Source organism: Gambusia affinis, linkage group LG07, assembly GCF_019740435.1.
Source record: "Gambusia affinis linkage group LG07, SWU_Gaff_1.0, whole genome shotgun sequence".
NCBI lineage: Eukaryota > Metazoa > Chordata > Actinopteri > Cyprinodontiformes > Poeciliidae > Gambusia > Gambusia affinis.
This window is the reverse complement of record NC_057874.1, coordinates 29020242-29032085: the sequence shown is the minus strand read 5'-3', so window position 1 is coordinate 29032085 and position 11844 is coordinate 29020242. Positions and strand designations below refer to the sequence as shown.

Sequence of the window (11844 nt, the reverse complement as noted above, 5' to 3'; positions counted from 1 at the left end):
TTTGCTCTTCATATTCATTTACAATCTTAATATTTCAAAGAATTTATACCATGCAGAGGAATACAACACGTTCACACACTGACCGGAAACGAAAATATGCGGAAGGTTTAGTGGAGAGGTTTGACCTCTTGTGGACAGTTTAAGCTACTGCAACTTCCTACATACATACAGGAAAGCAGTTTCATACTCAGATTTCTTGTAACATTGTTTACTTATAGCGCATCACACCTCTTAATAAAATCATTTTTTCTTTAATTCTGCTTCACAGTGTATGTATTTTGAAGCAACAAAAAATTAAACCGCAGAAGTATACCTGAAGAGTAATAAAATGGACCAAGAAGTTGGCCAACAAATAGTTGGGTAGATTTCTGCTCACAGCTGCAGATAAGAGGAATTAAAGATGCACTTGTTTGGGGCGCTTGTAAATATTTTGCAATAGCTCTGCATTTGAATTGTGCTGTTAGTGAAGGGAGGAAAGAGAAAGCATTAAGAAGTGTCTGTCTGTCCGTCTGTCTGTCTGATGGTAACTTGTTGGGGGAATCACACTGACAAAGTTTTGCAGTGCATAATATGTGACCTAAACAATCAATTGTTGGACTTTTTAAAGATCCTCTTGCGTCATGTGGAGGGCAATAAAACACTTTGAGAATTATCTTCCAAAAGGGTGATGTATTATTGGGCTAATTTTGACCAGGGACTAACTGCTTAAATTATTTCTCGTTGTTCTGTGTTTTTTCTCTTTCACTTCCATTTGTTGTTGGATTTATTTCAAATCCAAGCAGAAGATGAATTTCTTTTAGAGATGATTCACTCTGCCAGTTAGACTGTTTGAGAGGTTTATTGATTCTGGCAGTCATCAGCTCTTGATGTGGGTTGTAAAACTGAAACAAAAAGAAGCAGGTTATGTAGATTGAGTTCAAGATTTAGCAAATGACAAAAACAAACAAAAAAAATTCTTGCATTTTTTCTGATATCAAATAGGTTTGATAATGTCGTGGGGTCACAGAAAATAGTAAAATTAGGAGAAAGTGGAGCTGTACTTTCTCACAGCAGTGTACAAGATTTGTGAAATGATCAAAGTCAAACGTTTGATCATTATTTAATGAGCAAGATCCAGCGTCACACAAACAACTACTACAGCATTGCTCAAGATGACTTTTACCTTTCTTCTTTCAGAGGAAGTTGCTTCAGAGATATGCGGTTTCTAACTACTCTCCAGTTCTCTGCTGATAGGCTGGTACTGTATGAACACATCTTCTGCTCTTCCTGCTATACGTTTCGGAGACGCCCACTCATGTGAAGTTGAGTCTACCTGTGCAGACAGGACGCTGTTCAGCGCCTCTCACACGTGATGCGGTGACGCTGACAGAGGTACAGACAGCGGCAGCAGTCAGACTCAGCTCTCGGTCAGTCAGCACCAGCATCATCACCAGCATCACGAAGCATCTTTGTATTTCATCCGGGTTTAGGTATTCCTACATACTGTGATTATTCCTGCCGCCGTCAGTCTGTGAGCTCAGCGTCCGTCCTTCAAATCGGGCGTTTTTTGCAGACTTTGGAACCATGCGTGGGCCAGCTGCAGCGGGGTTGTCGGTGCTGACCGCCTACCTGCTCTGCGGGCCGCTTCTCTGCGCCGCGGCCAGCAGCCAGCAGCCCAACGACCGACCCATCATCGGTAAAGCATGAGCTTTCATTTATTTTCCTCCTAAAAGCGCCTGCAAGGTGCTCATCGGGTTATCGTAGCTCTTATGTAATATTTCGGGAATGTTCCAGAAAAGGTGTCTGACTGGGGGGGAGCAATGGAGACTGTGCAAGCCCCTGTTGAGCTTTAAGAGAAAAAAACCAACAAAGAAAAACATGATAGTAGGCTATAATAGTTCTGCATTTTATCATTAGTACTTCCTGAATAAACTTAATCAAGTTTGATTAGCAATAAACATTATTCAAAAAGTAACATTTTAGACAAAATCTTAAAATGTAAGGTAGATATTGAAACTGAAACTTTAGAAAGTCTCTTTTGCAGAAGCTCTTATAAGCTAAAGTAACAACCTTTGGAGCTTGTCTCTTATTCTGATGCTCAGGGTTATTTAAAAATATGACTTCTTTTGGATTTTCTCACAAAGCTTCAGCATTACGAAGACATGTTTGGTCAGAGGTGTGCAGAAAGACTTTGCAGCGTTGAGTTAAACATCCAGTCATTGTGGTTAGAGCTGTGTGGCCATCACTCAGAGCATGTAAACTATAGAAGTGTCATACTTCTGCAATTCATGCTGAGGACTGCTTTATGTCTGACTTGTTAGACTAAGGTCAGAGGTAAACAGCAGTTTGGTTTCATGCCATATGCAGTCGTTGCATTGAGAATGTTAACAGAGAAGTACAGAGAATGTTATGTTTTTTATAGCTCTAGAGAAAGTTTATGGCAGTATGAGGACGTCTGGAGTAGCACAGAAGTATGTGAGAGTGAAGCAGGACATGTATGAGAGCTGTAAGACTGTGGTCAGGTGTGCTGTAGGAGTGACAGAAGAGAAAAGTGTCAGGTGTGACCAAAACATATCAACCAGAATCAAAGCAAAGGTGTACAAGACATTGCTGAGAGCAGTGGTGCTGTTTGGTTTAGAGACAGTGGTAATGATGAGGAGACGGCAGGCACAGCTGGAGGTAGCACAGAGGAAGATGTTGAGGTTTTCTTTGGGAGTAACAAGCAGGGATGAGATCCAGTATGAATGCATCAGAGGAACAGCTCATGTCAGATGTGTTGGAGATAAAATCAGAGAATCCAGGCATGTTAGGGGACGGATAGTGAGTCCATTGGTAAAAAGAACTGCCAGGTTGGAGACTTAGAGGAAAACCCAAGAAGAGATTTATGGATGAGTGAAAAAGGACATGAAGGCAGCTGGTGTGAAGATGTGAACGATAAGGTTAGATGGAGACAGATGACTCACTGTAGCAACCCCTGAAGGGAAAAGCTGAACGGAAAATAAGAAGATGAGTTAGACTTGCTTGTCCTCCTTCAAAGTAGTCTAATAAAATAATGTTTTAATCAGTGTGTCCTTTTTCACTTTTCCACTTCTGCAACTGAACATGTCAAAGTATGACATGGGAGAGAAAAGACAGAGGGAAAAAAAAGATAAAAGATCCAATAAATATCAGTCACTGGATGTGAGACTCATCATGTAGCTGACCATTCACTGTATGCTGAATACTGAGTTAAGAACTGTTGTTGGTACCAATCCTCCTCTGTAGCTCCTGACGAATCTCATTACATGACGTTGAACATCTGAAGGGTTGGGACACTGCATGCTTTTTGTTGGTGTGTAACATAACACCACCCTCCAATAATACGCTCAACCGCTAAATGAAAATACATAGAGTTATGGATAATAATTTTGTTATTAGAGCTTAGTTTTAAATATATAATGAGTGAAAAAAGATGCACTTTCACAAAATAGAAGTGTTGAAATAGAACTGAAATGAAGATAAACTAGATTAGTTCCTTTAAAGACCTACATTTTAAGAAACTCACTCATTGTGAAATATAAAAGGGGGAAAAATCATTTTTTGCAGATATTTTAAGTCAGTTGCTTCCTATAGTTTGGGTTTTACGTGATATAAACACTTTTTAACTGGTGAAATATCAGTAACTCTGTGTCATCTTTTGGCTGTAGGTGTGTTAGCACAAGAAAATCTGCCTGGTGACCAGTTTGCTCGAGGGTCTTCTTACATTGCTGCCTCCTACATCAAATTCCTGGAGAGTGCTGGAGCCAGGGTCGCACCAATCAGGTAAAATATCACATTTCTCTGTATTTTCTTTTTATTACATTTACTTTGTTGCTGTCAAGTCTTCATCAACTACTGTTACTGCAGATTTCATTATATTCACTGACCCCATTTTGCTCTGTTAAAAAACTGCACTCACCTGTACATACTGGTTGACTTACCACCAGTCATGGTTACCATGGTAACCTGAAGAGTATGGACTGTTTTGAAGAAATGCTGTTGTCAACCATTTGCTGATGAATCAGACTAAATGCAGAAGCAATGAATGGTTGCTTTTGCAAGTGACTGTGACTCCTTCCCTCTGTGAGTCAATATGTGCCACAGCAGGAAGGCAACTGCTGTGGCTGTGCTCCATCACTTCAAATCAAACATAACATGATATTACTCTGGGCTCTTTTTCAAAGAACATAGTGCTCAAGATGTAGCTTTAAAAGTTTGCAAATTATTATTCAAAGTAGTTTTAAAGGACTTATTTTATAGGAGTCGTGCTTAAAAGTAAACTGAAGAGCATTGAATCTCAATCCACACTATTGACTTCAGCAGTACATATCTGACCAGCAGTATCTTCAGTCATGTTTTTTCTGGTGGATTTTGACATCTGTATAAATACTGATATAAATACACAAATACTTTACCAGTTTTTAGTATTTCAGTGTGATTAGTTTGCTTTTTGCTCATAGTACTGAATAAATTAAAAAAAAAACAAATTTATAATGATTTCAACTGTCTTTATATGTATTTTGTGTTCTGCAGGATAAATCGCACAGAAAAAGAATATGTCAAGATATTCAACTCAATAAATGGGTGAGTACTCTTCTATATGTCCTTACTCTTCTATATATAAAAGTTATTTTTAGCTTTTGATCATAAAATGAGAACTACTTCATGTGGGTTAGGGGGTTAGTGTAGTTAAGAGAATGCGTTCTGATTCTAAATAAGACTCATTATATTTAAAGAGTTTGCAGATTTTATTGATTTGGTGTGTTAACTGTTGTGTTCTTGCAGTTCCCACCACTACCACTAGAGGCAGCAAAAAAGTCTTCCTGTTCAGTTTGAATGAAATATTGAGAAAACGGACTGTTTAATGCACATCGTTAATGTCAAACCATAGAGACTAAATGCACTGAAAGACATAAACATTCACCATGAATTTCTATAATTTTTATTTTTTCTGTCATATCTTAAGTTTTTTTTTTTTTTTTGCTGCATTTACCATATTTCTCTTTCCTTCAGGTTGCTGCTGCCAGGGGGAGACGTAGACATTCAGACATCCCAGTTCAGTCGAGCTGCCAGGATCTTTTACAACTTGGCTTTGAAGGTATAAAATCTGGCATACAATCGAGACTGATGAGCTCCTGTAACTCCTCAAGATATTCTCTGAAATGTGATCCCTGCTTAGCTGCAGGACAGAAGCAGAAGAAAAATCTTTACTCGTTATCTATAAATGTTATCTAGTAATTCCTTACTGTCCAACCTTCTTTAGGCCAATAATGCAGGGGATTACTTCCCCATCTGGGGAACATGCCAGGGCTTCCAGCAACTCTCCGTCCTCACCGCCAGAAAAAACCTGCTCACTCTCACCAAAACCAAGGCCGTGGCCCTGCCGCTCATTCTCACACCTGGTATAATTTTTGTCTCTTTATTCCAGGATCTCTTGATTGTTTTTGTGATACTTTGCAGTCAAAATTTTGTGGCGCTACTTTAAAAATATTTGAGCGGACTTTTGCAATTTTTTTTAAACCCCTTTCAAAATCTACATACAAGCGTATATTTTGGACATGCATACATTTTGTTCTTTGAAGAACTTAAATCACTCAGTTTTTGTTACTCGTCATATTGATCACAAACTTTAACTTGACATCAAGTAAGGTTGATACATCAGTGTAGTAGAAGTAAGAACTACTGCCACCTGCAGGTGAGGATTAGTCACTTAAAGCCAAAATGTTTTTGACCATTTTTATGGAAAATGTTCAATAAACTCACCATAATGGATTAGCATGAAAAAAATGTGGGGTTCTGCTGATTTTACATGAATTTCCATGATTGTGAAATTGCAAAATATCTGGAGGAACTATTATTTATTTAACTTTTACCACAAAACTGACAACATAAGGTGTTCTTGTGCTTCACAAGTTGACTGTCATGTTGAGTCTCAACTTGAAAAATGCATGTCCATGTTTGTTCAAATTAAACACTTGAGTAAAAATAAAATATTTGATAGAACTGCTTCACACAGTCAGAAAACACATTTTGTCCATTTTATATTTTATTTCAAACTGCTATTCATTTTCATTTAATTTCAATAGACTTGATTTGAATGTCCATTATGTTTGTAAAGTTGAAGTTTGACAAACATATTCAATGGTTGCCATTGAATTCAAGCCTAAGCTGCAGTCACACTGTTTTATTTTTGTGTGTTGATGTGTCTAAAAATATGCATGTTAGTCCAGATATAAAAATTGAAGCATATTTAGGGAAAAACCATGAACATCCTATTTCATCTACAACATAAGTTTTTTATGCCTACCTGTTACATAAAATGTGTGTGTGCTGGGATAAGCAGATTAAAATGCACAGTATGGTGTGTAAGGACTGCTGCTCTGTATGTAGGCGGAGTGTCCTCAGTGCTGGTCCTCAGGTTCTGCTGTCCTTTATGTCTCTGCTCCAGCAAACCTGATTCAGCTGATTGCATTACCTGCTCAGCATGCCACCAAGTGCTGCAGAAGCCTCTTAATCACATTTTCAATTATACTCTGGTGTGTGGCAAGAGTGAAACCCTTAAAACATACAGGAGAGTGGATACTGGGGCGTGAGAAACCACTACCCTAAGTGGGCTACGATTATTGCTTTAATTACCTGCTTTTCAGATTTTCTTTAAAAAAAAAATATACAACTCTCCACTACAATTACAAACTACTTTGTAATAGTCTGTCATTTAAATCATGTTTTAATGCACTGATGTTTGCAGTTGTAATTTAATAAAATGTGAAAAGGTTATTCATGTTTTTACACTGCGCTGTAAGTCAATGCCGTTTTCTAAATGTGTTGGTTTAATTCAAAATTTCCTCAGACCAGAATGCAATCTGGAAGTTGTCCTCCTGCAGAGACAGACAGGAACACTTTGCTCCATCAAACAAGCATATATGGCTCAGCTAAACCTTTAGGCTGGCTTTTTCCACCGAACCATAATTCAATTCAGTGGGATGGTGAAATGAAAAGGTGTTTTCATTTCACCTTTATTTATACAGATTAATAAACATTTCCTCTGTCTGTCCTGCAGCGGCCCAGTCCAGTCGCTTGTTCAGGAATTTTCCCAGAGATGTGCTGCAGTCTCTGGCTAATAAAAACATCACCTCCAACTTCCACAGCTGGAGTCTTTCCATACAGGTACTTACTGCTTTTTTCGATTTTTCTTCTCCCTCTCCTGTGACAGCTGGAGATCTTTAGTTATATCAGCAGTTTGCAAAAACAATCGAATGTTTAATCCACAGCCTGTGAGGCTAAAACTGAAACATCTCACACAGATCAAAACTTCATCTCTAAAATGTTTTACCACACATACATTGGGGTAAATCTGACTGACATGAGCGTTAAAGGCGTGGGTGGGGCTTGAACTCATGCTGTCTGGTTTGCACCACCAACGTCTCTCCACACCAATGTTTTATTTAGATGAAATTTCATGACATTTTTGTTTTCAGTCTCTTAATTCCACCATTAATTAACTTCTGCTACTATTGAGGCATCTTTCTTACAATGATAATAACCTCAAAATGCACTAAGTGTGGTAAATATTCATGAAAAAACTACATGCATTTTTTTACTTGAGATATGCGTTTCTCATTGTGAGATGTTCAGTGGGTATTGGAAAGCGTGGTTCTCCTGACACTCTTAGATTTTTGCTGTCCACTTGTTGCATGGAACAACCAACACAACTAAGTCATTGTTTAATTTGTGCCTGAATCTACAGAACTTCACCCGAAATGCCAAACTGAAGATGTTCTACAGAGTGTTGTCCACCAACAGCGATGGAAAGAAAGAATTCATCTCCACCATGGAAGGTAGTGTTCTTTGTTGAGCCCTTTATTTTTTTAAGCTGCTTTTTTTAGGCATATTTGACTTGATAACTTTTCATTCTTTTACGTTACTCCTTTGTGTTTTAACACTGAGACTGAATTCAAAGTACACCATTCAAAAACCACTAGATGGCACCAACATCCCACAATAATGTGCACAGCTTGTGCAGAAAGTTTTCCTGAATATTAGGGCCAAAAAATAAAATTACAAGTATAAAATCTATATTATGTTACATATGTTATAAACATATTCTTGTATGAGAGTAAAATCACAGTATTATGAGACTATTTTTCTCATAATACTACACAATCAGAAAAGCCATACTAGAATAAAGTCTTAATATTATGCAATATTGTGTAGTATTAGTCATAATACTACAACTTTTTTCTGGTAAGGTTTTTTTCTCATAATACTGTGATTTTATTGTCATAATTTTATTTTTAGGTTTTTATTTCCTAAGCATAGCCCTAATACTCGGTTGTAGTGTCAGCATGTTATTGATTAATTTATTGTTTTTTCTTTGAACGTATTAATCAGATAAAATTAAACAGCAATGCCCACAGAGTATGTTAACAGTGTTTCTGGTTTTGATTAGCGTATCGCTACCCGTTCTACGCTGTGCAGTGGCATCCTGAAAAGAGTCCGTTTGAGTGGATCGACAAGCCAGGCATGGTTCACACCGTCTCTGCTGTCAGAATCAGCTTCTACACTGGAAGTTTCTTTGTCTCTGAAGGTAACGCATAAAACCTGCAACCTTGTTCAAACATTTTTAGGTTTTTATATTTGTTATTTTCTTCTTTCTACGTCTTTCTTCAGCCATGAAGAGCCGGCATCGCTTCTCCAATCCTGCTGAAGAAGACAAAGCTCTGATTTATAACTTCTCCCCTGTCTACAGAGGCCTCAACGCAATTTTCATCCAGAACTATTACTTTGATTGATGAATGATGTTTAGGAACTACAGGTCTTGTGTTCAGATTAATCATAATTTATCATGTGTAAGAAATCATTTTATTAGCTCTGTTATGAAAACTGGCATAAAGTGGTGAGATCTTTCCAAGTTAAACAGATCATAGAAAGACTAGGAGAAATAAGTAATCTCGTATTTTGATTTATTGATGGTTCTACAGAGAGTTTGATGTAATGAAAAGCAGATCAAGAAATTAAAACATGATGAAAAGAATTAAACTCAGATGATTATTAAAGGAAGTTATGTTTGCAGAATTGAATCAAAAAGATGATTGTGTTTAATGTTTCATGATAACCATACAGCATACATAAAATTGTAACTGAAGTAAGCATACATTGTGTGTGAAGTAAATTGGCATGTGATTCTCAGACTGTGTTATAATTAGAGCAGAGGACAGGGCCAGTCAAAGAATGTGAGCTGAGCGGGGCGGGCAGAGGAATTTCAAGAAGGAAAAATTCTCAAAGCAGATGAGAGAAATGCCACCAGATAAAGAAAGTAAAACCAGATGGTCAGCCATAAACAACAAAAGGAGAAGCTAACAAGGCGTTGACTGATGTGGAAAGGTCTGGTACTTTCCGCGAAGTCATTGAATGTTCAAGAAGTCACATACACCATCACCCCATACACAAATATGGGGTGAGAAAATATAAAAACCCATGAAAAGGGGAAGAAGCACTCTTAGTCTCCGTGCCAAAGTCAAGACAACAAGAAGATGCAGACAGAAGACCAGCAGATGACCGCACCCTGGAACTAAGGGTTCTGCTAGAAGAGGACAAGACCCATTAACCCTCAACCCTGGTTCCTGATTCTACTGCCGTTCTGCACTCAACCCCACAGATCTGAAAGCTGCTGCAACAGACTTGGTGAATGGGCAAAGATCATGGAGTGATGAAGATCTGAGTGTTCGAAGGACAACAACCAGTTTTGCTTTGTTTCCATTCAGAAGAGGATTTTGCTGCACAAAGACAAGAGCCTAACCAAGGACATTGAAGCTTTCTGTTGCCGAGATCATTCGTCATCTGGGTGTGAGTTGAACTGCACCCCAAAGCCTCGCTCAGTAAATTAGTGACATGGTAAATGGACTGAGGTTAGGAAAGGATTGATTTGGTTTTTTAACAACTTTGACTTTCATTCTTAATTTGTAGTAATTTATAATTAGCCTGCCTGTCATTTACCCCTGCTAAAAGCTTGCTCAATAAAGATGTATTAAAATTCTAATGAGATTTGTGGACAGTGTTGAGTCAATTAATTGTTTTTGGTTCTTCTAATTAGTAAAACTTATGAACACGTTTCTAGAAATGTGGCGTCTTCAGACGTTCCTTTAGTGCTGGTAGGATGATGACCTTGGGGCTCATGTTGAGCCACTAGAAATGATCTGGTCTGTAACAGGGGCTCGTTGATATGGAGAAATCTGCTGTTAACAAGAGTGGTTATTGAAGTTATGCAGTTGCGAGGGCTATTCAGCTGATTGCTTTATCTGAAAAAGGTTGTAACTTTTGGAATGTAGGTAGTTTAAGGCCAGATGAATCTCTCTTGACCCCAGTTTAGACAGATTATCTCTGTCTCATGGTAAGACTTGAGGGTTTTAGAGATTTTCCAGACCTGTTAGACGGAGAGCTGGTCAGTAGTTCATGGGAGTTGTGAGGTTTATAGCGGGGCTGGCTATTGCTCAATAACAGATCATATCATCAGCTGAAAAATATTTACCAAAGTATTTTACAGAAAATAATAAAGAAAAAGCTAAAACATGACAATAAACAAAAGAGTCTGTGCTCTCTTAAAATGCAAAGGCAAAAAACTATCATCACTGGAAGCATTATTATTCCTCAGCTCTTTATCTGCTAACTGTATGACTGGCTAATGAGATTATATGTTTTAATAGATGTCATCTTGCATGCAGAGGCCAGCATTTATAGTGGTGTTGGTTTGGAGGATCAGGCAGGAGCTTTCATGGGGGAGTCAATCTATCTGCTACTCCAATAGAGATGGAGCTGTGCCAAAGTTAAAAATATGTTTTAGACATGGAAGTTTGGATGAATTATACCTGCTGCAATCAATATTTTGACTATTCATAAATGTTACATCTAAACAGGACCAACATTCAGAAATTGTTTGCATGCTTTAATTTTCTACATAGTTATTATTATAATTTCACCAACGTTGGCGTTGACAGATAAGTCATTTGATTAGTGTTGCTATTTATCTGTTAAATAAATTATTATAAAGATTTGAGTGCTAAACACACACAAAAAATAATTATTGATTAAATATCACAATTTTACATAACTTTGGAGCTTAAAATGCTAAGCCCTCACCTAAAAATACATCCTGTGCTTTCTAAGTTACTACTACAAAACACAAACAGTCAGCATATTTTATTTTGCCCTGTAATACTTTCTACATTATGGTCAGATAAATGCAAGATATCTGTGCTTCTAGGATGGCATGAAATGTAAGAAACATATATAATTTCTGTAATGGTAAGAGCAGATTTCTTTTGTTTACTTCATTTTAAAATAATGTTTCATCTTCTTTTGTTAAGGAGTTTTAAAGTTCATATGGCAGGAGAGCAAATGTAAAAAAAAAAATCTTTTATAAACATTACAGATGTTGAGTTTGACCATCCATTTAAAACCACAGCAATTATTGTTAATAATTTTTTATTAGATAATAGTGAGATATAGAACATTCCTGTGGCAGTTACAGAAACTCAGTTTCCTTGTTTGAAAACCACATCAGGAAAACTCTTCAGATGAGTCGTCTGTACATGATTGTATTTTAAAGTGTTAAATTATTATCCATGAATGCTCCTACTCTCTTATGATTGCTATCCTGAGTAGTTAAAATAATTTGTTGTCAGGTTTAGAGTGAAAGTTAATACCTCACCACTAGAGGGCTGTATAGTACCATTTAATCAACCCGTTGATGGTCCGATTCTCATCCCGAAGATGTTTAAAGATTCCATGTTTCATTGTGTTTCTGTGTTTATTATGATGTAAAGCACTTTGAAATGCCTTGCTGCTGAA

General features: G+C 37.4%; 1 protein-coding gene across 2 annotated transcripts; it reads left to right on the top strand.

Moving 5' to 3' along the window:
- Nucleotides 1-1281: 1281 nt before the first annotated feature.
- zgc:171566 lies at nt 1282-10037 on the top strand. 2 transcript variants are annotated; one of them, XM_044122531.1, is made up of 10 exons: nt 1282-1469; nt 1553-1675; nt 3666-3780; nt 4531-4581; nt 5011-5095; nt 5261-5399; nt 7058-7164; nt 7745-7835; nt 8447-8584; nt 8668-10037. In XM_044122531.1, exons 2-10 carry the CDS (start codon nt 1564-1566, stop codon nt 8787-8789), a joined length of 960 nt encoding a protein of 319 aa, XP_043978466.1. In that variant the 5' UTR covers nt 1282-1469; nt 1553-1563; the 3' UTR covers nt 8790-10037. The 2 variants fall into 2 exon arrangements, with proteins under 2 accessions (XP_043978466.1, XP_043978467.1); XM_044122532.1 differs by having other exon boundaries at nt 1390-1406; nt 8668-10028.
- Nucleotides 10038-11844: the final 1807 nt, after the last annotated feature.

Bases quoted from the DNA above. Each gene is read 5' to 3' on its own strand.
- zgc:171566 (XM_044122531.1), top strand. From the start codon at position 1,564: ATGCGTGGGCCAGCTGCAGCGGGGTTGTCGGTGCTGACCGCCTACCTG. The intron at 3,781-4,530 runs GTAAAATATCAC...TGTGTTCTGCAG, and splicing joins GCCAGGGTCGCACCAATCAG to GATAAATCGCACAGAAAAAG. The intron at 5,400-7,057 runs GTATAATTTTTG...TCTGTCCTGCAG, and splicing joins GCCGCTCATTCTCACACCTG to CGGCCCAGTCCAGTCGCTTG.